Here is a 26553-nt window from a genome sequence, read left to right as displayed (position 1 = left end):
CTGTGTTTCTTCTGAAGCCAAGTCTAAAGTCAAAAACCAAAAAATGCTCATCTTTCAAAAAACACATTCCAGAAATAAAATAGCATAAAGATGTGGTATTTATGCTCCCAGCAAGGGTGAAATGAAAAATGGTCTCTTAAGTGAAGTGAATTCTTTTAAATTACTGCAGCCAACCAGTCACACTACTTCCCCTTCCCCCAGGTAATTATATTATTCAATCAGTTACTGAGAAAAAGAGACAGGTTCACTGAAACTCCATTGACCATAAATTAGCTCATGCGGTTTATCTCCTGTGCACAATAAGAAAACTTCCAAAATGGCATTCACAATTTAGTTGGTTTTAAAACATTTTTATGTCTAAGAGGGAATTTTAAATCCCTTTGCCTGGCGGAAACAGAAGTTAAAGTCCACTCACTTACCACTCATTAACCACCCCGCAGCCATTTTCATGCTACTGTTATCCTGGGCAATTGAGGTGCTTCCTGTCTGTCTCAAGAGGTGGTCTCATGATTACATGTAAATTAGGGTCCTATGTTGTACATAGGTTCCCCAAAGCTATTTTAATAGCCTACTGGGTGGAGCACCTGTCATGGGGACTCCGCTCAGTAAAACCTGGCGAGCAAGAGAAGGCATTTACAGGTCAGTGCAAAAGTTGTTCTTGTGGGGTCAGCAGGTGTAGGCAGTACCACTGGGGCAAAATGGGTGAAGTGCACGTCATCTGAAACCAACCTTCCGCTGCCTAGGCTTTAAGCTCTGGAATTCCTTCCCTGAACCTCTCCGCTTTTCTACCTCTTGCCTCCTTTAAAATGCTCCTTAAAATTTACCTCTTTACCTGTTCTAATATCTCTGTATGTGACATGGTGTCAAATTTTCTTTGACGACGCTCCTGTGAAGTGTCTTGGGACATTTTATTATGTTAAAGGTGCTATATAAATGCAATTGTTGTTGTTGATAAGATTTTCCTCATTTGCAGATAAGGGGCATTGCAGTGTTGCAAACTAGGCCTTCCAATTAGATGCTGCCTGCAGATTCATAGGAAATTCGGAGGCAATGTCTGACCTTAAAGATATGCTGTGAGGTAGCTTGTTTGTGTGTATTGTTGGAGCTTTGAAGGAGTTTTTACTTTTTGTTATCTTTGGTGAGTTTTGGCCCAGAATTTGCGGTCAGCAGCAAAGCAAAGGCTTTTGCCGCTGGCCCCGAGGAAAGCTGCCCACAAAGATTTCGTGATCTCTATGGCAAGAAGTTTGTCTTTTTCGACGCTTAAGTGATTTCAATGTAATATAATGAGGTATCCCTAGAGCGCTCTGCTGTGATGTCAATAAGCTGTCTAAGCTTGACATCAACCTGAAACGTTAACTCTCTCTCCACAGATGTTGCCTGTCCTGCTGTGTATTTCCAGCATTTTCTGTCTTCTCAGAGGCCTTCCTTTACCAACCAAAGCCTTGCAAGTGTCCAGCAGCACGCCCTGGCCTAGAAATTCAGTTGGGCGCGCCAGCCGTTAGCGCCTTAGGAGGAGTAGATCTCGAGCGCTAGGTGCTTAGCGCCCGGGCGCAGCGCGATCTGCGCCTCGCCCCAACTTCAGTAGATATTTAGCGCCGGCGCAAAGTCTTAGCGCGCGCCCTGCTGCGCGCGCAGATCATGACGTCATTTTGTCGTGCAACGCCCTTTGTGCGCCCGGAACCGGAACTTCACTTGCGCCGCCCCATTGTGCGCCGGGCGGCCCTAACGACTGTGAAGTGGAACGGTACACAGCCGAGGCGGGCTGCGGGGAGCGCAAATTAAAGGGCACTCCTGCAGTAGAAAAGGCAGCCGTTTTGCAACACGTGGTGGTGGTGGTGGTGGTGGTCCAGCAACACATATACAGCAGTCTTGGCCTTTCAAAAAAAAATCCACCCTCCCCCTTTAAGAGCTCACCAGAGCCAGAGTGTCTGCCGTCAATCAGCAGCTCGCCGCACCTGCCCTGCGCCCACCTTCTGGTGTTAGCGCCCGGGCCGCCGGCTTAGCGCCTAAAGAGAGCCATGCATCGCCAGTTTTAGCGCTCGAGCAAACTCTTAGGGCGAAGCTAATGAATATCGGCGAAGTAGCCTCGCATTTGCGCCGGGCGCAAACTTTAGCGGCCGCCCGACTTTACTGCCCCAAAAGTGGCTATAATGAATTTCTAGGCCCCTGTGTTCTCTGCACACGTTAACAACTTTTTAAATGTACTGCACCAAAATATAAAAAATATTCAAAAGCTAAAATCCAAACTTACCTGAAAAATGTGCGTATCCCTTCTAGAAGTGCTGACAGCGTCTCTGCAGCACACACATTCTTCCATGCGTGATTTGGAGAGGGTGTTATGGCATGTGGCAATGTCAAAAATATGTTGCATGCCGATTGACGTCACGATCTGCTCATTTGAATTTGAAAGGCCAGCGCTGGTAATGGCAACACTATGGACCTCACCAAAATGGCGGCCACTGTGTCCCACACCGGAAGCGGGCGTAAGCAAGGCGGGCACCTATTTTGCAGAAAAACAGCGCAAACAGATGACGGTAAGGTAGGAAATTTCTAGGCCATAGTCTCAGGATAAGTGGTCGGTCATTTAGGACTGAGATGAGGAGAAATCGTTTCACTCAGAGGGTTGTGGAGGCTCAGTCGATGTGTATATTCAAGACTGTAATCGATAGATTTTTGAGCACTAAGGAAATTAAGGGATATGCGGATAGGGCGGGAAAGTGGATTTGATGTAGAAGTTCAGCCATGATCTTATTGAATGGCGGGGCAGGGAAAGTGGCGAGTTGGATCCAAAATTGGCTCAGCGGCAGGAAGCAGAGGGTAATGGTCGACGGGTGTTTTTGTGACTGGAAAGCTGTTTCCAGAGGGGGTCCGCAGGGCTCAGTACTGGGTCCCTTGCTTTTTGTGGTATATATCAATGAGTTGGACTTTAATGTAGGGGGTGTGATTAAGAAGTTTGCAGATGATACAAAAATTCACCATGTGGTTGATACTGAGTAAGAAAGCTGTAGACTGCAGGAAGATATCAATGGACTGGTCAGGTGGGCAGAAAAGTGGTAAATGGAATTCAATCCGGAGAAGTGTGAGGTAATGCATTTGGGGAGTGCTAACCAGGCAAGGGAATACACAATAAATGGTAGGATATTGAGAAGTGTAGAGGAACAGAGGGACCTTGGAGTGCATGTCCACAGATCCCTGAAGGTAGCAGGGCAGGTTAAGAAGGCATACGGGATACTTTCCTTTATTAGCCGAGGCATAGAATATAAGAGCAGGGAGGTTATGCTTGAACTGTATAAAACACTAGTTAGGCCACAGCTAGAGTACTGCGTACAGTTCTGGTCACCATATTACAGGAACAATTTGATTGCACTAGAGAGGGTACAGAGGAGATTTACGAGGATGTTGCCAGGACTGGAGAATTTTAGCTATGAGGAAAGATTGGATAGGCTGGGGTTGTTTTATTTGGAACAGAGGAGGCTGAGGGAAGTCTTAATTGCGGTGTATAAAATTATGAGGGGCCTAGAAAGAGTGGATAGGATGGACCTATTTCCCTGAGCAGAGAGGTCAATAACCAGGGGGCATAGATTTAAAGTAATTGGTAGAAGGATTAGAGGGGAGTTGAGGAGAAATGTTGTCACCCAGAGGTGGGTGGGGGTCTGGAACTCACTGCCTGAAAGGGTGGTAGTGGCCAAAACCCTCATCGTATTTAAAAAGTACTTGGATATGCACTTGAAGCGCCGTAACCTACAAGACTATGGACCAAGAGATGGAAAGTGGGATTAGGCTGGATAGCTCCTTTTTGGCCGGTGCAGACACAATGGGCCGAATGGCCTCCTGCTGTGCCGGAAATGTCTATGATTCTATGATTCTATGAAATATGAAGAACATCGATTGCTAATATGGGTCATGCCTAGTTAACAATTTAGTTGTATTCCTTTCTATAAAGAAAAGTTCAAACCGTTTGGGCCAAAATGTGCAGCTCCAGTTAAAATTAAATGGAATGGGTAGTCTGGAATATTATCTTGCTAAGCCCATCTCCTTTTACTTTCTCCTAACATTTGGTTTATATACTATGGTTGTGTAATCTGAACTCTCTAGTATCAGGATCACTGATCATTGAAGTTAAGAATTATTTACGGTCACATTTAAATATTATATTAATATTTCGTAACACTAAAATGAAAGGAAGCCAGAAAACAATGCAATTACTAACCTGGATTCAAAAGTATTATCTTTAACAATGCATTGTTTCTTCTCTGGCACTCCCTTCCAGATTTTAGGGTCTGCTATATCAACCAGTGCCTTGGCATTCAGCAACCCAAACCCAAATCTACTGTTCACCATGAGGCCAGCTCCATTCTTTTTCCACCCTAGGTTGTTAGCCAGTGGATCAAATTCTGAGGTCCAGACAATTAAATGTTGCAATTCCCTCCAAGTAAGGTTTGGGCTGTTGAAAAAGCAGTAACATAAATTGATAAATTATGTATTCAGTAATTTGCAGTAGTGAGACAGTTGAAATAACCATTATTATAACTGTAACTATAAACTTTTGGCCTGTTAATTCATTTTTATAAGTGTTACTGCTGATTCAGATGTCCCTTCCAGTCTCCAAAATCCCTCTCAGTCTTCTTTCTCTCTCCCTCATGGCCTTGTGATCCAGGCCCTACCCATATCTAATCTCACAAGCCAGAGGGCGCTGGAATAGACCTTTCCCCAGTCCTGTTTCATGACTTTATCTTTTTCTGTGACAAGCAGAAGAAGGAAGTTTCATGCTTTTCAGGGTAGGTGGAGAATTAGCTTTCAAGAGAGACAGAGAAAAAAGATGGAAAGCATAGGCTGTCAAGAGATTTTTGACGAGTTTCATAACAGCTGCCCTCCAATACTCCTATTTCCTCAACCGAGGATTCCTCTCTACCGTGGTTGACAGGGCCCTCGACCATGTCCGTTCCATTTCCCACACTTCTGCTCTCACATCTTCCCCTCCCTCCCAGAACCACGATAGGGTTCCCCTTGTTCTCACCTTTCACCCCACCAGCTTCCACATACAATGGATCATCCTCTGTCATTTCCACTACCTCCAGCGTGATCCCACCACCAAACACATCTTCCCCTCCCCTTTCAGCATTCTGAAGGGATCGTTCCCTCTGAGACACCCTAGACCACTCCTCAATCACCCCCCACACCCCCTCCCCTTCTCAAAGCACCTTCCCATGCAAGCACAGAAGATGCAACACCTGCCCTTTTTACCTCCTCCCTTCCCACTGTCCAGGGCCCCAAACACTCCTTCCAGGTGAAACAATGATTTACTTGAACTTCTTTCAATTTAGTATACTGTATTCGCTGCTCACGATGCGATTTCCTCTACATTGGGGAGACCAAACGCAGATTGGGTGATCACTTTGCTGAACACCTCCATTTCTTAGAATATACGGTATGTTATTATTAATATCAGTCACAAATTAGTAAAATTCTGATGTTAACCTGTTAAAATGGTTTAGCATAGTTATCCATATGAAAACTACAAGCAGACTAAAGGCTAAGGTGGAGAAATTCGGTACCTTAGCGCCTCCCGTTAGCGCCTCTGGGTGGAGCTAACGGGGCGTTACCGGCTTTGCGATTGGGCGCAGCGACCGTACCGACGCCTGCAAAATTGACGTGGAGGTTTGCAGCGGTGGTAACCACTAGTGCCACGATCTCTTGCACCCGGAGATCATGATGTCATTGCCGTGCGCATCGTCCCGGTAGTGCTCCGGACCCGAACTTCAGTTCTGCCCCCTGCAGCATCGCCGGGCGACAACACCGACAGCTGCAGGAAGCGTTGTTCTTGAGGTCGGGAGCTTTGGAGGCGCAAATAAAGGGATGTTGGCGCGGATAGGAGAAAAATTTTAACAATGCTTGAAGTGATTTTTTTCGATTACTCCTGGGCCGCGATCGATCAGCCCGGCACTCTGCTGGAGTGCATGGGGCAGATCGGGCTGGATTGCGGCTGCCAGCGAATACCAGTTAACTGGCCCCAATGCAGAGCCTGCAGCGATGGCCCTTCCGTCGGATCGCGGCAGCGCTGCATGGGACATTGTGCAGCATTGCACCACTACCGTCCCGCCTACATCCTTTAGGGCTCCAGGAAGGAAGTGGAGTGCTTGATTTAGCGTTCCACTTCCTTCCTGGAGCGCAAACACCAAATTTTGAAAAAGCTGGGAATCATTAGTGCCTGGTGCTAAGTTTCCCAGCTTTCAAAAGTTAGCACCCCAAACGGGGTGATACTGAATTTCTCCCCCTAAGGATTTCCTGCTTTCACCCAGTCTACAGTAAAATTAAATGTAATATAAGGAGCACCTCTAATCTATTGGCAAGTATATTTCATCTGATTACGATTAGAAAGCAAGGATTACTATATGCTAACATTCTAAATCCAAATAAAATGGGTAAACATCAAATTGGTTATATTATATATAAATGTGACAATATATTAGTTTTATGCACCATGATTCTAACTAAGGGGTCAATTTTATATGTTTTATTCTGCCACCAACACACTGTGAAGCAAAATAATTTTGGATTGGTGTTCAAATATATTTCTTCTTAATGTTTCATCCTAGTTTGTAAATTCCACAATAATGTGGATTTTAGTGCAGTGCTGGGAGGTGGTAAAATCTATTTTGACTGTGGTTTCATAGAGAAATGCCCTATATCTGGAATAAATTGAAGGAATGTTTGCTTCAGTTTTCTGGATTTTTTTCAGAAGGAACTTTGTATTTGATTTAAAAATAAAATGATTGATAAACCATAGGGCTTGACCTTGGTATCTGTGCATATTTTTTTAGATCATATTGAAGCAGCACATATTTCTAATATTTTACAAAAATTGTCTCCACTAGTCCTATCACCATCTCGTCTCATTTTGAATACCTCTTAATGTCTCTTCTCTTTTGTTCTCTCCCAGCCTGGCCTTTTAATCTATTTCATTCTCTGTGCCTCTTTAGTCTTGATAAAGGGTTTTGACCCGAAACGTGGACTTTAATTTCTCTCCATGGATGTTGCCTGGCCTGCTGAGTTTTTCCAGCATTTTCTGTTGTTATTTTACAAAAGTTATCTCATTTTACTTGTTTTCTAAGGAGGAAAATTCCAACTGTTCCCTACTGATAACAAAATTGAAAAGATGAGCAAAAAGAACCCATTTACAATTTTGCCAGTGAACTTGGATGAGGGGCAGCAGCCAGCCTTGGAACACCAGTAGAATGATAATGCACAGGAGCCACCAGTAGTGGACCATCCACTGTAACCAGGAAGACAGGTGAAGTTCGCAATGCCCACAGCTTCTGGTGAGTCCCACAATTAACCAGTATAGCTGTGTTATAGACATGGTCACAGTCAGGGAACTGCTAGTTACTTTATATGTCCAGCTTTGGCCAAAAACTGAGTACGTTTGTCTATTTTTGAAAATAAAATGACACTTCCTTTTCTACAAAATAAAATGACAAACTACAACATTATAATGGAGGGTGCCTTTGGCTTGCTTGGGAAATGCTCACAGACAGTCATCATTGAGGAATTTAAAGATCTGGGGTCCAAAAATGCATAGGCCACACACCCCTGCATAAGTGCAGGTATGAGCCCACCAGTGACTCTGCCAAACGATGCATAGTTAGGGGGAAGCGAGTGCCTGCACCACTAGGCTTGCATCCCAAGTGTCCATCAGAGGGGTTAGGCTGGAAAATAAATTGTATCGTGCCTGTGCTGGAGGGTCGCGTCATTTCCCCCCACCCCCCCAACCCTAGAAAGACGTCTTATGTGGCCGATTGGTCCACTTAGTAAGGGAACTGTAAAAAGTTTTTACATCTTCAGGGGTTTATGCCACAACCCAGGACTGGACCTCAGGTGGAGCACACGTAAGCAGGTGGCAGGCAAATATAGTGGCTCCGAGTGGTTGCTGACATTACTGTCAATGGCCCAGAAATTCGGGTCGGAGGCTTCCCGCAGGTGCAAGCCTCCGACCTGCACTTACCTAGCGCGCCGGCCGCTGTGCTGTGGGCCCGCGTGGTATTCCGATCCTGGGCCTCCTCCAACTGCCGGCGCGCAGTGCTTGCATATCCCAGGGGCACAGTTAGTTCGAAGCGTCCCCTGGGATCACGTAGGCCATGGAGAGCCAATGGTTGCTGGGAATGCCCATTCATAAATTTGTCAGGAAGAGCTGTCAAAACTATAAATACAAATCAGCCCCAAAACATAACTAAAACTTCAAATATACTAAAAAAAAAATTTTTAAATAGCTATAAATTACATAAAATAACTATTTTAAACAATAATTTAAATGTTTGAAAAAATTAATTATAGTTTCTAACAGGGCTAAAAATAAACTTACCTTTCTTTAAAGTATTTAAAAATAATAAAACTGTGGAAAAAATGTTTTAATTTTACTTAATTCACCACTTACCTTGTTAAAAGCAGACCTTGTGACTGCTTTTTAAAAGTGTAATTCCTGGAGACTTACCCTCCCGGAGAAAGCTGCAAAAAAAACGTAAGTTCCAGGCGCACGCGCTGCCTTTCCGGCGCACGCATTCGACCTGTGAACCCCTTCCTTTAAGGGAACGGAAGCTTCGGTTTCCCACGCATGCGCAGTGCATGCACAAAACCGGCACTTTCGTTGGGCCTACACGTGAGTACCCAGCGCATACTCACCCGTGGAGACCCGAATTTCTGGACCATTGTGTTTCTGCTTGTCTCCTGCATGTCACTACTGAAGGCCATATTCTCACAAAGCCTAATGATCTTTCTGAGCATAGAACAGTGCGCTCCTATGAGATCTTTAAATTCCTCCCTTATAATTGTATGCAAGCATTTTCCAAGCAAATGAAAGCTGCCCTCCGCTGTTGTGTGAATTTGGCACTCCAAAGCAACCATAGCAACAGTGTGAACATTCATGAGAAATGCTCCTCCTGCTGTGCCTATGGCCAGCATGACTGCAGACCCAATTCACGTAATGACCGGGGTCAAGCAAGGCTGTGTCATCGCACCAACATTCTTCTCGATCTCCCTTGCTGCAATGCTCCATCTCACCTTCAGTAAGCTCCCCGTTGGAGTGGAGCTAATCTACAGAACAAACGGGAAACTGTTCAACCTCCTTCGCCTCCAGTCCAGATCCAAGGTTGTCCCATCCTCTGTCATTGAATTAAAGTATGCAGATGACGCTTGCGTCTGTGCTCACTCGGAGGTTGAACTCCAAACCATCGTCAACACCTTCACCAAAGCATACGAGAGCATGGGCCTTACACTAAATATCCGTAAGACAAAGGTCCTCTACCAACCTGCCCCCGCCACACAGTATTGCCCCCGATTATCAAAATCCACGACAAGGCCTTGGACAACGAGGACCACTTTCCATACCTCGGGAGCCTACTGTCAACAAGGGCAGACATCGATGACGAAGTCCAACACTGCCTTCAGTGTGCCAGTGCAGCCTTCGGTTGCCTGAGGAAGAGAGTGTTTGAAGACCAGGGCCTCAAACCCGGCACTAAGCTCATGGTCTACAGAGCAGTAGTGATTCCCGCCCTCCTGTATGCCTCAGAGACATGGACCATGTACAGAAGGCACCTCAAAGCACTGGAGAGGTACCACCAACGCTGCCTCCGCAAGATCCTGCAAATCCATTGGCAGGATAGGCGCACCAACGTCAGTGTTCTCGCTCAGGTCAACATCCCCAGCATTGAAGCTTTGACCACGCTCAATCAGCTCCAATGGACGGGTCACATCGTCCGCATGCCCGATACGAGACTCCCAAAACAAGCGCTCTACTCTTAGCTCTGACACGGCAAGAGAGCTCCAGGTGGGCAGAGGAAACGCTTCAAGGACACCCTCAAAGCCTCCTTGAAAAAGTGCAACATCCCCACCAACACCTGGGAATCACTGGCCCAAGACCGCACAAGGTGGAAGAGAAGCATCCGGGAAGGCGCTGAATACCTTGAGTCTCTTCGATGGGAGCAAGCAGAAGCCAAGCGAAAACAGCGGAAGGAGCGCACGTCAACCCAAGCACCCCACCCGCCCCTTCAACCACCGTCTGCCCCACCTGTGACAGAGACTGTAGGTCCCGCATTGGACACATCAGCCACCTGAGAACTCATTTTTAGTGTGGAAGCAAGTCATCCTTGGTTCCGAGGGACTGCCTAAGAAGAAGGGATGCTCCTTGTTCAATGCCAGTGCAGGCAACTGTTCATCTAGCCCTTGAGCTGCTGTGGATATGGAGCCTAGTACTTGTTTAACATGGTCCAAATAGTGCAACATTCACTGATGGAAAGTAAGCTCACTTAGATCAATAGGAGTGATTCCACAATCCCAGTGGGGAAGCCACACTTGAAATAATTTCAGGTTGGAGATAGGGCTACATCATTGTAACCCAATTCTTCACCTAGACTCCTGACAAATGTGGCTCCTCACAGAATCACCCCTTGCATTCAGGGCAAATCACAAAGAGTATTCATGATTTTCCTCGGATTATAGACCTTAGTAAGCTTCACTCTGCCCTGCCTCATTCTTATCAGTAAATAATCAATGAGTAGCATCTGTATCTGGGCTACCGGTTGATTCAAGTGTAGGTGATGGCTGTTGGTGCTGTGGTGAATGTTCCTCTGTGGCTAAATCCTCATGATCACTGGATTCTCCATGTTCTGTGAAGGGAACAGATGGAACATTATTAGTACCTAAGCTTGCTTATCTATTTAGGAATTGCATTTTCATTCCATTAGTCATGAAGCATGCAACACCAGTATGTGCATATGGTACACACAGGAAACATTATCTAATTAATATATGCATCTGGTGGTCCATGCACCCCTCTAACCTCCTGAGTATCAGTGCTTTCCAGAACCTCCTCATTACTAACTATGCAATGCACTGCTCATGTGTTGTCAAAAATGTCACCTGAGATGGTCCACCATCTATTTCATTCCTTGCCCTTCCATTCAATACAAATCTGTTCTTTAAATATAATAAAAGTGTAAATTAACAAGAGAGGCTGATGTGTCACCTGGCGTTACATCCATTCATTTTGACTGTGTGACCATTCCCTTAATTCCCTTGTCTTACCTTGATGCAGTTTCTCTTTCTGGAGATTGCTTCCTAAGTCCTCGCAGCCATCAATCGCAAAATGAACTACTTGGTGACAACTTTTTGGGTTACTTCCCCAGCCCAAAACATTCACTCTATTTCTAAAAAAAAAAGCTGTTAATCAGGACTTAGCTGTCTCAGCCCATAATATAGGCTTCCTGAATTTTACTTGCGCCACTTTGAAAGGTTTTCATACTCCACTGTTGGATGAATGAAATATTTGTCATTTATGGGGGCTAAGCGGCAATTTCGCTGCTTGAAAAATTGGAAAGCAGCATCATTACAAGTGTATCATGATTTGCTGGTTTCCTTTTGTTCCCACGTACAGATTTGTATTACAGCAAAATGGCACACATCTGCCATTGTGATTTGGGTCTGTTAAAATCACTGTAATGTGGGAAATGAACCCTTTATTCATAAGAAAATATGTCCCAAGTGTATACTTTCAAAACATTGAATACATTTTTCATATACGATGAATCATATACATGCCATACTACAAGCTTTGCTTGGAATCGCCCTTCATAGGGACAATACAGCAGTTTAAGAGTATTAAATGTGGCTTTTAAGATATGTTAAAGCTAATCAAATTTTCCATTTTCAAAGGAACTATTCTACTCCAATTACTGACGTACTTTTCCTCTAGAGCAAGGGCAATAATCCCTGCAGCCAGTGGGGCAGACGCTGAGGTACCAGTGTGAGTCTCGGTGCAGTCATTGTGAAGATCAGCACTTGTCTGAAAAATGAAAAGAAACAGGATCGTCAAGATTGTTTTGTCAGCTGTGTAGAGACATATTACTAATCCATGCTGCATTCTTAATAAATTCATGATATGCACATACTGGGATATGTTCATATATTTATAAAGCTTGATTGGACTGTAAATTGTAAAACACTTTTTTTCAAAAGTGTATTATTATTTATTTCTTGAAAGCTCGTGGTGATTGACATTGTTTTGCAGGGACTGAGGTTTGAGCTCCAGCACTGTCGGGAGCAGGGAAAACATTTTCTATGAGGTGGTCTGTAACAATGAGGCTCCACTGCATATTGGTTCTTCAATATTTTTTATTAACACCAATAAACATTAGACAAATTGTGGTGTAAACTTGTTGATATTATTGTGCATCTTCTAAAATATAAATTTTCTATAAAATAAGGCAAACATACATTTATGTACAATTAATTTTGCTGAAATAGGTAAAACATTTAAAATGTTGGTGCCTGTTTGTAATGGGCGGTGAGTGCAGCTCAGGTGTTCCAGCTGCATTGTGGCCTCATGGGCCTCATTTAAATTAATTTTAAGCATTTTGTGAGCCCAGTATTCTAGGACCGCCTTATGAGGTGCTCGGGTAAGGAGATGGCCTTGGACTTCTGTGCCTGATAATATGTGTATCAGTGCAATGGGCATGACCATCATGTTATCAACTCCTATGAATGTGATATCATTACACTGCAATTGACTCTTAAATAGCTTCACCTTAAGCTCTGAGAGTATCTATGGGGGGGATTTTAACCCCAAAAAACAGGTGGGTTGGGGTCAGGTGGGAAGTTAAAGAGCTAAAAATCTCGTTCACTCCCAGGTGCGAGCAGCCAATGTGCTCTCAGGAGGTGGGTTGTCCATTTAAATATTATAATGAGGCTGGCATGCCTCAGATTTAATCCCGATTTTAAATTTAACAGTGGCTGGCCGGATTTTGTAGGCCTCGTAAAACCCGACAGCTAAAGAAAGGCGAGGACTGCTGGATCCAGGAGGGAAGTGCCACTACACTTACCTCCTGGATACAACATCCCTGCCTAATCGAGCCCCACTGCGATCGGAGACTCCCACACGAGGCCTCCAATTCCACCCCCACCACCCCACCCCCCAGGCCTCCAATCGCCAATCGCCTTCCCAGCCTCACCCCCCCACACCCATGCTCATGCGGCCCCCCCAATGTCATCTGCCTCCCCACCACCCCCCACTGCCGATGCTCCTCCAGCCCCCTGATGTCATCTTCCAGAGATGTCGGGGAACATAGGTTCTAATGAGAGGGAGAAATTTAATGAAATCAGTATTTGTAGGGAAATAGTGTTAGGGAAATTGACGGCATTGAAGGCCGATAAATCCCCAGGGCCTGATAATCTACATCCTAGGGAACTTAAGGCAGTGGCCCTAGAAATAGTAGATGCATTGCTGGTCATCTTCCAAAATTCTATAGACTCTGGAATAGTTCCCATGGATTGGAGGGTAGCTAATGTAACCCCACTATTTAAAAAAGGGTGGTAGAGAGAAAACGGGGTAAAAAACGATGTAAGCCTGACATCGGTAGTGGGGAAATTGCTAGAGTCCATTATAAAAGATGTAATAGCAGAGCACTTGGAAAACAGTGACAGGATCGGACAAAGTCAACATGGATTTACAAAAGGTAAATCATGCTTGACTAATCTACTGGAATTTTTTGAGGATGTAACTGGTAGAATAGATGAGGAAGAACCAGTGGATGTGGTGTATTTGGACTTTCAGAAGGCTTTCGATAAAGTCCCGCATAAGAGATTTGTGTGCAAAGTTAAAGCACATGGGATTGGGGGTAAGGTACTGACTTGGATAGAGAACTGGTTGGCAGACAGGAAGCAAAGAGTTGGAATAAACGGGTCTTTTTCCAAGTGGCAGGCAGTGACTAGTGGGGCACCGCAGGGATCGGTCCTAGGACCCCAGCTATTCACAATATATATTAATGATCTAGACGAGGGAACTAGATGTAATATCTCCAAGTTTGCAGACAACACAAATCTGGGTGGGCATGTGTGCTGTGAGGAGGATGCAGAGAATCTCCTGTATGATTTGGACAGGTTGGGTGATTGGGCAGATGCATGGCAGATGCAGTATAATGTGGCTAAATGCGAGGTTATCCACTTTGGTGGCAAAAACAGGAAGACAGATTATTATCTGAACGGCAATAGATTGGGAGAAGGGGAAGTGCAACAAGACCTGGGTGTCCTTGTGCACCAGTCACTGAAGGTAAGCATGCAGGTGCAGCAGGCGGTTAAGAAGGCAAATGGTATGTTGGCCTTCATAGCGAGAGGATTCGAGTACAGGAGCAAGGATGTCTTGCTGCAGTTGTACAGGGTCATGGTGAGACCACACCTTGAGTATTGAGTGCAATTTTGGTCGCCTTATCTGAAGAAGGATGTTCTTGCCATGGAGAGAGTGCAGCGAAGATTCACCAGACTGATACCTGGGATGGCAGGAATGATGTATGAAGAGAGATTGGTTCGATTAGGCTTATATTCGCTAGAGTTTAGAAGAATGAGAGGGGATCTCATTGAAACTTATAAAATTCTAGCAGGACTAGACAGACTAGATGCAGGAAGGATGTTCCCGATGGTGGGGGAGTCCAGAACCAGGGGTCACAGTCTAAGGATAAGGGGTAGCCCATTTTGGACAGAAATGAGGAGGAATTTCTTCACTCAGAGAGTGGTGAACCTGTGGAATTCTCTACCACAGAAGGCAGTTGAGGCCAAATCATTAAATATATTCAAGAAGGAGTTAGATATATTTCTTAAGGCTAAAGGGATCAAGGGAAATGGGGAGAAAGCAGGGACAGGGTACTGAATTTGGATGATCAGCCATGATCTCATTAAATGGGTTGAGGGGCCGAATGGCCTACTCCTGCTCCTATCTTCTATGTTTCTATGCTTCTTCACACCCCCCACCCCCATTGCTCCCCCGGGTTCCCGATATTGTCTGCCTTCCCGCCTCCCTCCCCCGATGCTCCTCCGGCTGCCGCCCCCCATTGTCTTCTGCCTGTCTCCCATGCTCCCCCTGCCCCCCACAATGTGCTCCCAGCCAGCTGAAGTGCTCCCAGCCCCCCGATGTGCTCCTCCAGCCCTCTAATGACCTCCTGGCCCCCTGATAATGTTCCTCCGACCCCCAATGTGCTCCTGGGCCCCCGATGAGCTCCCACGCCCACCCGTACCCTTGCCTGTGCTCCTCCGGCCCCCGATGTGCTCCTGGCCCCCGCAATGAGCTCCCCCACCGCGTGCTTCTCAGACCCCCTCATGCTCCATTTTGCCCTCACCTGATCCCTCCCTCCCTCCTCTCTGTGGCCTACTGCCACAGACTGGCTGCGGGTGGGAAACAAAGGTATGAAATGCAAATCAGGCCCTGCCATTAGATTTGGCAGGGCCTGCGGGAATCTCGTTCTGCCGGTTTTCCCAACCACTTCCGAGCCCCCGCCGCCCCCCCCACCCCTGCTCCCAACCCGCCAAAGGATTAAAATTCAGGTCAATATGTCTAGTTTAAAAAAAAAATCTTATCAGGTGAAAGATGCCAATGTGAGAAAATGAAAGATTTCCCATTTCAGGCCTCCATTGGCATCATGAAAGACTCCCAGTTCAGCTCCAGCAGAAAGGCACTTTTTTACACCAGCCAACTTTGTGTCCTTTCTGGGTAAAAGTGCTAATTTAGTGCTAAATAAAGAACAATTTTCTGCTGTAGATACATTGCTCTAAGAAATGTATTTGAGACTGCCTAATTCAATTCAGCAACTGTAAACAGGAATACTTTGATCCATTCCTCTGGATTGGATTTGAACTGAGGTCCAGAGGTAAAAGAACATGGGATACCGTTTCCACTTTGGGCACAATCAGCAACCCAGGCACAAATTGTGCCCAAAATTGTGCTAGTTTTCTGAAGTGAATTTTTTGCTCAGGTTTCCGCTCACACTCATTTGAATATCATCAAACGTAAAACCTGCCATGAACCAGCGCAATCGGGCAGCCCTTTAGAATGTAATTGGCATTGTGGCGGTACCACCGGTTGTCCCTTACATTGAGATATACATAATTCCCTTTAACTTACCTTTAAATGTATCTGTTACTGCACTCCGGCTTCATTCCTGTACTCTGCGTGATGACGTCAGAGCTTGGAACCTTCTGGCAGTAGAGCTCAGAACCTGCTAGCAGTTGAGTTCGGAACCTGCTGGCAGTTGAGCTCGGAACCTGCTAGCAGTTGAGCTCGGAAACTTCTAGTTAGTCCTCGTGGCGTCCCCGCTGGGGAAAGACCTACACCACGGTGCTCCTACAGTCAGCCATCTTACCTGTTACCTTACCTGTTGTATTTAACCGTTCCTGTAAATAAACAACTTATTTATAGTTCGTCGAAATCGAACTCGATTATTTAGTGGCGCTGCACACGAATCGCTACACCTTGATATATTTAAGAGTGGTGACCTGATGCTGTTTTAGTAAAATGGGTCTTTCACAAAAAATAAGCATTTTTACTAAGAGTGTCTAGTCCACTACCTGTGAGTAACCCGATTTTAAATCACTGAAAATGACCTTCAAAAACTATACAGAACCATTTACTGGCTTCATTGGTGTACAGTAGTCAGTTTCTTAGTAAATTAAATATTTTTTAAATATTTAAAGCTTTTAAAAGGTGTCTATTGTGCCTAAAGAAAACAGCTTAATTTTAAGAGCCTCCTCGAAGGCCCGCTAACGAGCGCAATTAGCGGAAACTCACCATAGTGATTAATTTGATCTGGGGGTGTGGCCAGTTTGTGGGCAGGGCCAGCTCCTAGCGCGATGTTTTTTAAACTGGCGCAAAAGATCGCAGAAAATCGATTTGCTCTGGACATAATTTGCGCTTGAAATTCCTCCATCTTTTGCGCTGATTTAGCTGATTTTGGGTAAATTGTATTGTGTTTAAATCCATTGTACCACATGGAGTGGATTCTGACTACACAGAAATACATAGAACTTACAATACAGAAATAGGCCATTCAGCCCAACTAGTCTGTGTCGGCATTTACCCTCCACGTGAGTAAACCGTCCTAATTAGATTTGCCCACCCTGGTCCCATAATCTTTCATCGCCTTTTCTGTCATCCACCTATCCAATCTAAACTTGAATGTTGACATACTTTCTACCTCAACCACTATCCCTGGAAGTGAGTTCCACAGCCTCCGAACTCTGTCATAAGAAGTTTCTCTTGCTCTCTGTTCTAAATCTCTTACATTTAATTTTGTATCTATGGCCCCTCATTCCAGACCTCTCAACTTTTGAAAACAGTCTGCTTCTTTCTACCATTTCCCATCCTTTCATAATTTTAAACTCCCCAATCATATTACCCCATAATCTGCATTGTTGTAATGAGAAAAAGTTCAAATTTTTCAAGTCTTTCTTCATATTTGTATTTCCTCATACCAGCAGAATCCCAATGAATCTGCATGATACCCTCTTTAAAACCTTAATATCCTTCTTACAGTGCTCTAACTGAGGTCTTATTAAGGTTTAATTAGACTCTTGCCTTTTATATTCCATGGGGGAAAAATTGAGCCGTGCCCCTTTTGGGGCACTAACTACACCGGGGCGCTAAAAGTAGCACCCCAAAAAAATTAGCACCCCCACAGCTGAAATTGAGCAGCAGCACCCCAAGAGAGAAGCAGGGCACTACTGGAAGCACCCCGCCTCCCTCTTGGGGTGCTGCGAGGGAATATCGCAGTGCTACGTGTCGTGGTATTGCAGGCCTTCCTCCCCTTCTTAAAGGGGAGGGGCCTTGCGCAGCTCGACCCGGGGCCCAGCTGGGCCACCGGGCTTGGAGTGCCGGCAAAAGAGCCCGGCACTCAAGAGAAGTGCCGAGCTCATGGAGCGCAGCCAGCACTCTGTGGGGTGAGGCGGGGTGCGGGGGGATGGTGCTCAGGAGGCGGGGACGGCAGCGGAGGCAGGTGCTGGCAGACGGCCAGCAACAAAAGAGGCCGCCCGGCACCTCACCTTCAAATAGCGCTGCCCCAGCCACAGGTAGGCCCCCCTGACCCCGTCAGACATAGCGTCCGCCGGTAAGTCAGGGAGTGCTACCGAAGATCGTGACCGGGGTGCGAGCGGGGTGCTACGCACGGCGATGACGTCATCGCCAGCGGTGCAGTGCCACAGGGCACTAACGGTTACTGCCACCGCTAAACTCCCGCTGAATTTTGCGGGAGGCGTTGGCAGTCCGCGCCCGGGTGCTAGTTGCTTTGCGCCCCGTTAGCATCCTCTTAGGGCGCTAATGGGAAGCGCAAAGCAACCAAATTTCCCCCCCCCCCATATCTCTTATGATAAAATCTAGACTTCCATCACTGGACTTTAACCTTTGAGAGTTTCTATGTGGCTTAATGATGTTGTTTGAGATCTATCATAATGTACACTACAGACTTCAGACCAGTACCAGAGTGAACCGAATGAGTGATTCTGGTCAGATTTAGTTCAATCACAACAAAACAAATGAGCAGCAAGCCTCCAGTGGCAGATACTTACAATTCTTTGATCTGTGTAGTCCCCGCTGCTGTAAGCTGTAGCCAGGGTTGAGGAACATTTTTCTGCGTACCATGGAGACAGTCCTTGCTGTGATGCACTGCTTATAGACACTGTATAGATGCTATCTGTATACCCATCACAGTCACAGTTATCACCCTGACGACCACCATTCCCAGATGCCCAGACAAAAACAGACCCTTTTCCTCCTCTACCCTGAAAATACATAATTTTAAAGTCAATATTATTGGAACAAGCACATCATATCATAGAGCCATAGCAGTTTATAGCAATGAAGGAGGCCATTTGGCCCATCAGGTACGTGCTGGTTCTTTACCAGAGCAATCTGTATTAATCCAACTGCCATGCTGTCTCCCTATAGCCTCACATCTTCCTCTACTTCAAATATTTGTCCAATTTTCCTTTGAAAAATGCGGTGATATATTCATAGAAGAATCTCTGCCACAACCATTCCCTCTGGCAACCTCTCTCCTCACTCTTTTAGTGGCAATTTTAAATTGATGACCCCTCATCACCAACTTCCCAATTAGAGGAACTAGTCTTTTCTTACTCACTCTATCAAAACTCTGCAAAATGTTAAAATACACTATTAAATCTCCTTGAAGCCTTCTCTGCGCCAGTGGAAATTGTCCAAGTATTTCATGTCTCTCCTCATAACTATTTAATATCTCCAACATACCTTTATCTTCCACAATTAGGTTCTCTCCTTCATCCATGAGTGGTCCTACTCTCTCTTTAACTATAATTTCTCACCTCTTCTGAAAACAATCACACCTGCCCATATGGCTTATCAGCAAATATTTAACTATTATTCCTATTCATGTTCAGGTTTAAGGAGCTGCGCCAAGGCTGAAATTTGGAAAACCTTCATCATTCCTATCAAGGTATAAGAGGACCCACTCACCTTCTGAATGCCATATTCAAATGCTTTTTGTGCAAGTCTACCAGGACCTTCCACGGTCTTTCCATCATCATTCGGACCCCAGCTTGCACTATATATATCCACATGCTGTGGGTTGAACCCGATTGAAGTGGCTTCAATTGCATCTGTTACTATGCCATCCAGCATTCTGATACCTAGAGAAAAGTGCAGACAATTAGTGAGCTAGTGGCATTAGTCTGAAATATAGCTTTAATTAAAATACATTGGTTAATGTGGAAAATTCATCCAGTCACATGCTGCAATAGGACATGAACTGGAGAGCAGAAAATTCAAGCAATGAGTGTATAATTGCCTATAAGAATGTCAAATGATGCCAATAACATCAGATAAACAATAATTCCACCCAGCACATTTTAAAATTTTATTAAGTTTATACTTAAAGTGGTTATGTGGCGTTGCAGAGTTTTGAATTTCCAACATGCTGTGCTACAGGGTGATAATTGTAGGTTCGTGCCCAGAATGCCATACGTGGCAAGTTCCTGTTCTCAGCGACATGACAGTAGGTGTTTGCCCTCGGGAAGGAGGAAGATTGGAGAGTGAGTTACTCTGGACACTGTCAAGTGATTCACTGCAATCAACCTAATGGCAGAGGCCTGGGAGCAGATCACCTGTCTGACCTTTCATTCAGGGTGTAGTGAATGAAATGGGGAGAATTAAAGTAAGGGGAGGGTGGAGTAGAGAGAGTGTAAAATAAATTACAAATAGAATGTTCTCTTCTAGTAAACTACTTACAAATTTGGAAATTACTCAGCAATGCTGTTGTACAAATGTATTTCACGTTTATCATCTACATTAAATGTAAGAAATCACACAACACCAGGTTATAGTCCAACAGCTTTATTTGAAATCACAAGCTTTCGGAGCGCTGCTCCTTCTTCAGGTGAAGTGGAGAAATGCATAAAGACACAGCTTATATAGTCAGAGAATCATGTCAGATGTTTACAGGTAACCTTTCCAACTGCCATTTATCACACCTCGGCAGAGAGATAATCACAGCAGTCAAAGGTGTGAATGGTGTCCAAACAGGTCTACATTAAAGGCACTATATTAAAGTTGTTGTAGTTGTTTGTATCAAATTCCTCTCTCCGCTATTTAACTTGAGATGATAACCCATCTATATATATAAAAGGATCGTGGTGTCTGTCTGTCTGTCTGTCCGGGGCATCACTCAAAAGTTATAGAGCGTACCTACACATATGTTATATCAAAAGAAAGCTTATGATTAGGGGGGTTTCATAGGCATACTTACTTTTTGGTCAGACAAAAATTGTTCGGACAGTATACAAAAAACGTTCAAAAATCCGCTCATTAGCGGTTGGCCAATCATACGGGGGAATCCGCTCATTAGCATTGAGTGACGTGAAGGTTGACCAATCCTACGGGGGGAGCATGCTGCGTCATGGGGGCATTTCATGGTGCATGTGGGTGGGGCCTAATCTTTCAAACTGCCGTTAGTGCCTCACAAAATGGCAGCCGCCCCTCTTCACCCGCAAAATCTCCCTCCAGCTCTCACCTTTTAGCGGGGGAGAGGCTGCTTTAAATTAGACTCTTCATCTCTTTTGTTTTTCCTTTCTCTGGCCGGCTGCGCGGGAAAACAGACAAAAGTCGGGATTTTAATTCTCCTTCCCTCACTCTCTCCTTCCCTCTCTCTCTCTCTCTCTCTCCTCTTCCCTCTTCCCTCTCTCTCTCTCTCTCCTCTTCCCTCTCTCTCTCTCTCTCTCTCCTTCCCCCTCTCTCTCTTGCCGTTAGTGCGAGACTGGGAAAACCGGGGCTTTCCAACGAGCCGTCCCCGACCTAAATCGGACACGGGAGTCCGGAGCAAAAGGCCTTCCACTGCCGCCCGGCCAACCGGGTCCAAAGGCCCGCCTGGTTAAACATGAGGAACCCCGGGCTCGCTTCTGAGCGATGGGCACCCGGCCTCCCGGTGTCGGATATACTCCGCTCTGGTACCGAGGTGAGTCAGAGGGAGAGGAGAGGGGGAGAGGGAGAGAGAAGGAGAGGGGAGGGAGGGAGGGAGAGAGAGCGGGGAGGGAGGGGGAGAGAGAGAGCAGGGAGGGAGGGGGAGAGAGAGAGAGAGCGGGGAGGGAGGGGGAGAGAGAGAGAGCGGGGAGGGAGGGGGAGAGAGGGGCAGGGAGAGAGAGGTGCAGGGAGGGAGAGAGGGGCAGGGAGAGAGGGGGCAGGAAGAGAGGGGGGAGAGAGAGAGGGGAGGGAGGGGGAGAGAGGGGCAGGGGGAGAGAGGGGCAGGGAGAGAGAGGGGGAGAGAGCGCAGCAGGGAGAGCGAGGGTGAGGGAGGGAAAGAGTGAAGGCATGGGAGAGGGAGGGAGAGCTCGCCTTCTTCCTTCCTTCCTTCGGCCGCCGCAATTCAAACTTCCCGCCGACCTCACAAAATGGCAGCTGCCCTTCTTCACCCGCCAGGCTCTGAGTCCAGCCCCTTCCCTGGGGTGTCTTCCTCTCTTCTCTATCTCCTTCCCTCACTCTCTCCTTCCCTCTCTCTCACTCTCTCTCTCTCTCCTTCCCCCTCTCTCTCTCTCTCCTTCCCTCTCTCTCTCTCCTTCCCTCTCTCTCTCTCTCCTTCCCTCTCTCTCTCTCTCCGTCCCTCTCTCTCTCCTTCCCTCTCTCTCTCCTTCCCTCTCTCTCTCCTTCCCTCTCTCTCTCTCCCTCCTTCCCTCTCTCTCTCTCTCTCCTTCCCTCTCTCCTTCCCTCTCTCTCTCCTTCCCTCTCTGTCTCTCTCTCCTCCCCTCTCTCTCTGTCTCCTTCCCTTTCTCTCCTTCCCTCTCTCTCTCTGTCTCTGTCTCCTTCCCTCTCTCTCTCTCTCTCTCCTTCCCTCTCTCTCTCCTTCCCTCTCTCTCTCTCCTTCCCTCTCTCTCTCTCTCCCTCTTTCCCTCTCTCGCTCTCTCTCGTTCCCTCTCTCTCTCTGTCTCTCTCTCCTTCTCTCTCTCTCTCCTTCTCTCTCTCTCTCTCTTCTCTCCTTCCCTCTCTCTCTCTCCCTCCTTCCCTCTCTCTCTCTCTCCCCTTCCCTCTCTCTCTCTCTCTCTCCTTCCCTCGCTGTCTCTCTCTCCTTCCCTCTCTCTCTCTGTCTCCTTCCCTCTCTGTCTCCTTCCCTCTCTCTCTCTCTCTCCTTCCCTCTCTCTCTCTCCTCTTCCCTCTCACTCTCTCTCCCTCTCTCTCTTTCTCTCCTTCCCACACAGACAGACAGGCAGACAAACTCATTTATATATATAAAAATATTTCTACTTTTTTCATAACAACATGCCCTCAAAAAACCCTCGGCACCGCCGGGCACTCCAGCTAGTTTTAAATAAATAGATAGGTCTACTAATGTTTAGAAATCTCCATGAATGGCTACAGCTGTTTAAAATGTTGTACATGTGGATCTAAGCTACAGGTAGAAAATTTACAGAACTTAGCACCTTCCTAAAATTTGAACTATTGCACTGTTGATTAGTCAGAAGTGATACAATAATTTTGAAATCCTTGTTCACATTGTTTACCAGAAACAACTGTTATTGTACAAAGTGACATATGACACACGTATTGCTTATTTTTTCCTACTAATTACAGAAATGTTTGTATTGAATCACTGCTATAACCAATAGTAACATATTGGAGCAGTGTTTCAGAAAATACATTACATCCTATTTCATAACCTGTACTACTGCCACAACAAATAAAATATATATATCTAGACGCAATGAGCAAGAGTACTACGTCACTGTGTTAAAACATTGTAAATAAAATGCTATATGTTGCCACAGCAGCATAGATAATTAACTGTGTGTGACATTTGTAAATACTAACCCAACAAAGACAGAAAGTAGCTTATTTTCTCAGTTTACTAGAGGTTGTTGTGTTGCCATGTGTTGTGGATTATCAATCTAGTGGATTACTTTTTTCTTACTAGGATGAAAAGTTCCAGCAATTACAGCATAATTTGACATTATGCACTATATTTAATTGTCTCAACACTTTCCAAAACAATGAGGTCAATTTTCATCTTCACCATGTGGACGGTAATCCATCCGTTATAGAACCCGCCCAATTTTCATTCCATTGGAAATTTCCCCAAAGTTTTGCAAATACTAACTCAATTCTTATTAAAAAGATGTATTTGTCCAACAAATGTTGCCCCTTTCTGAATAAATTAATTAAAAAATAAGTTTTTTAGACAAAATGAAACATGCAAAGGAAAATGTTGACCCTGTAGCCAAGAAATCGGTTTTGTGCCGGTTTCCAGTGCGAAGTGGCTGTCGCACCTGGAGCATGCTCCCGAACACATCAGCCCGAGGCTCGCTCCAAATTTGGCCTAGTGCCTCATTTCCATAGAATCGGCGACTTCCAGATACCAATCTGGCATTCTGATGCAGCTCACCGGTCGGGCCCTTCGCATGTCGGCTGGCCCAGATGCCAAGCTGGTCAGCAGGGAGGCCTTGGGCTGGATTTTTTCAGCCCCGAGGAGGCAGGTATGGAGGTGGGACTGCCGGTAAGGTAGCAGAAAGTGGGGGGCGGATGGCAAACCCGCCCCCATCACCCCTCCATGCCCTTTTGCCAGGAGGTGGGAAGATGTGCTGCTTCGGGTCCCGTCTCCTCGGGGCGGGAAAGTGGTTAAATCCTTTAAACAGCTGGGCGGGCTTAACAAGGTCAATCAAGGTAAAGTAGCGTGGGTTGGCCACAAGTTGACAGAGGCGGGACTAAAACCCGACAAGCAGCAGTCCCGCCTCCAATGCGCCCCCATTGGCAAAATCACCCCCATACCATTTCAGACTGAGAGGAAGGCAGGCAATCTGCTCTATCTATTCTGCTTTTGAATTGGAACTGACCATTAGGTGGTGAAGAAAATCACTTTGGGATGACTCAATCTTATTTTTCCCCTCCTATTTTCCTGTTGGGAAGCACTTTGATATGCCATGTGGCGAGGCATGGGTATAATATTGCATTGGACCAGCACTATACTGCTCTAGTATGCTCTTTAGGTTTTAATGCTTTTGAAAGCTGTCTCTGTGACCAACAGAACCAGATACTGGCTCTCAAACTGATATTTAAAAATGAGTAAAACAAATCCACTTCATGCATAGGCAGCACCATTGGCTTGTGAGCTGCTTTCTCTATTTCCACCACTGTCTAGATTTGTTGAACAAGTGTTGTAGCTCCCTATATTGAATGATCCATGCAAGATCAATCTGATCCCCTTCAGGCTGAGTCAATCCCTTTTGTATCTGCATCATTTTGATGATTAGACAGGATCAACTTGCTGTTTGTTTCCCAATTATTCCAATAATATCTGATTACCAACTGCATCTGGTGTAGAAAGGAGACTGTACTTCATTATCAGGGCAAGATTTTCAAAAAAATCTTCCAGAAATGGCAGCTAAACATTTTAACTATTACTATATCTGAAAGATTTTTACAATGGTCCAGCAGTCATTTTGATTCTCTCTTTTCTTCTTCCCATGTTCTCTCCTTTTCTTCCAGTCACTCCCGAGGGTACGGACTCCTGCTGGTGTACAGTTGCACGGGCGCTGGCAACCCTCGGGTATCTTGGCCCAAGTTGCCAATCTTCATATTGAAGCTTACAGTGAATATTGCCAGCCTACTGTGTTATGGGAGGCAACACAGCTAAACCCAAACTGTCCTCTCCCAATGCCCTTCACCAAAAGGCCTTATTGGATGGCAACCAGGAGTGGGTAATAAAGAAAGACCTACATTTATATAGCGCCTTTCATGACCACTGGGCATGTCAAAGTGCTTTACAGCCAATGAAGTACTTTTTTTGGAGTGTAGTCACTGTTGCAATGTGGGAAACACGACAGACAATTTGCGCACAGCAAGCTCCCACGAACAGCAATGTGATAATGACCAGATAAACTGTTTTTGTTATGTTGGTTGAGGGATAAATATTGGCCAGGACACCAGGGATAACTCCCCTGCTCTTCTTCAAATTAGTGCCATGGAATCTTTTACGTCCACCCGAAAGAGCAGACGGGGCCTCGGTTTAACATCTCATCTGAAAGACGGCACCTCTGACAGTGCAGCACTCCCTCAGCACTGTACTGGAGTGTCAGCCTAGATTTATGTGCTCAAGTCCCTTAGGGTACAGAAGAGGTTCAGTCGGATGGTGCCAGGAATTAGTTTGTGAAGAGAGCAGAGATGGTTAAGAGGAGAATCTGATAGAGGTGTTCAAAATTATGAAGGGATTTTGATAAGGTAAATAGGGAAAAACTATTTCTACTGGTTAGTAAACCGGTAACTAGAGGGTATAAGTTTAAGCTCATCACCAAAAGAGTGAAGGGAGAGGTTAGAATTTTTATGCAGAGAATCGTTAGGATATGGCCTACCAGAAACAGAATCCATAATTAGCTTTAGAAAAGAAAGAGGATAAGTACTTGAAAAATAATAATAGTTTAAAGGTTTTTTGGGGAAGGGCAAGGGAATGGGACTTTAGTTTTACCCCCTCTTTTGCCCTTTCATTCCCTATAATTTGGCTCACTTTCCTTCAGTTCAAAGGGTAGAACAGTCAGACTGCTACCATCTCTTGCAGTCCTGGCAATGTCATTCTATACCTTCTCTTCAAATGGTCTGCCCTGTCTTAGATTGTTTTTTAATTTGTTCACTGTAAGTGTTTGCAAAGGCTGCATTCAATGCCCACTCCAGTTGCCCAGCGAAGATAGCGGTCTTCTCCTTGAACTGCTGTAGTGTTTGTGGTGAATGGGGTGATTATTCTTGTTTTATAAGAAGCATTGTAATTGGTTGCCTGTTTTCCTGCCTTGAGATATATGCTGTAAACTTATTGGTTAGTTGATTCCATGTGACCTGTGGTGGCCATCTTAAATTCAGTTTTCTACAGTGGTTGAGACTGGGTGCTCAACATGTACTTGCTGGTTTTTTAAGGTTAATAAAGCCTAGCTTTTGAAAGGCAATCTACTCTTTATTTCAGTGATGTTGATAGTACTCCCACAATAATGTTAGGTAGGGAATTCTACGATTGTGGAACAATGACATGAAGGATCAGTGATATATTTCCAAGTCATGATGGTGTTTGACTTAGAGAGGAAATTGGAAGTGATTGTGTTCCCATGTTATTGATGCTCTTGTCCTTCTCAAAGGTAAAAGTTGCAAGGCTGGGAAGTGCATTTGAGGTAACCTTGATGGATTGATGCAGTGCATCCTGTAGATAGTACTTACTGTAGCCACAGCGTGCCGGTTGTGACTGGGCTGGATATTTA

General features: G+C 45.4%; 1 protein-coding gene across 1 annotated transcript in view; it reads right to left on the bottom strand.

Moving 5' to 3' along the window:
- The window catches only part of pcsk1 (proprotein convertase subtilisin/kexin type 1), a 106608-nt gene that overhangs the window by 39818 nt on the left and 40237 nt on the right, over positions 1 to 26553 (bottom strand). The window contains exons 7-10 of the mRNA XM_085988481.1: positions 19295 to 19467; positions 18373 to 18585; positions 11733 to 11833; positions 4211 to 4444 (exon numbers count right to left, since the gene is read on the bottom strand). Coding sequence (XP_085844607.1) covers positions 4211 to 4444; positions 11733 to 11833; positions 18373 to 18585; positions 19295 to 19467 — 721 coding nt within the window. The remainder of the gene's footprint in view (positions 1 to 4210; positions 4445 to 11732; positions 11834 to 18372; positions 18586 to 19294; positions 19468 to 26553) is intronic.

The sequence above is a fragment of the Somniosus microcephalus genome, chromosome 1, assembly GCF_052327205.1.
Source record: "Somniosus microcephalus isolate GS21.2 chromosome 1, FLI_Smic_1.0, whole genome shotgun sequence".
Lineage (NCBI taxonomy): Eukaryota > Metazoa > Chordata > Chondrichthyes > Squaliformes > Somniosidae > Somniosus > Somniosus microcephalus.
This window is presented reverse-complemented; position numbering and strand designations above follow the sequence as displayed.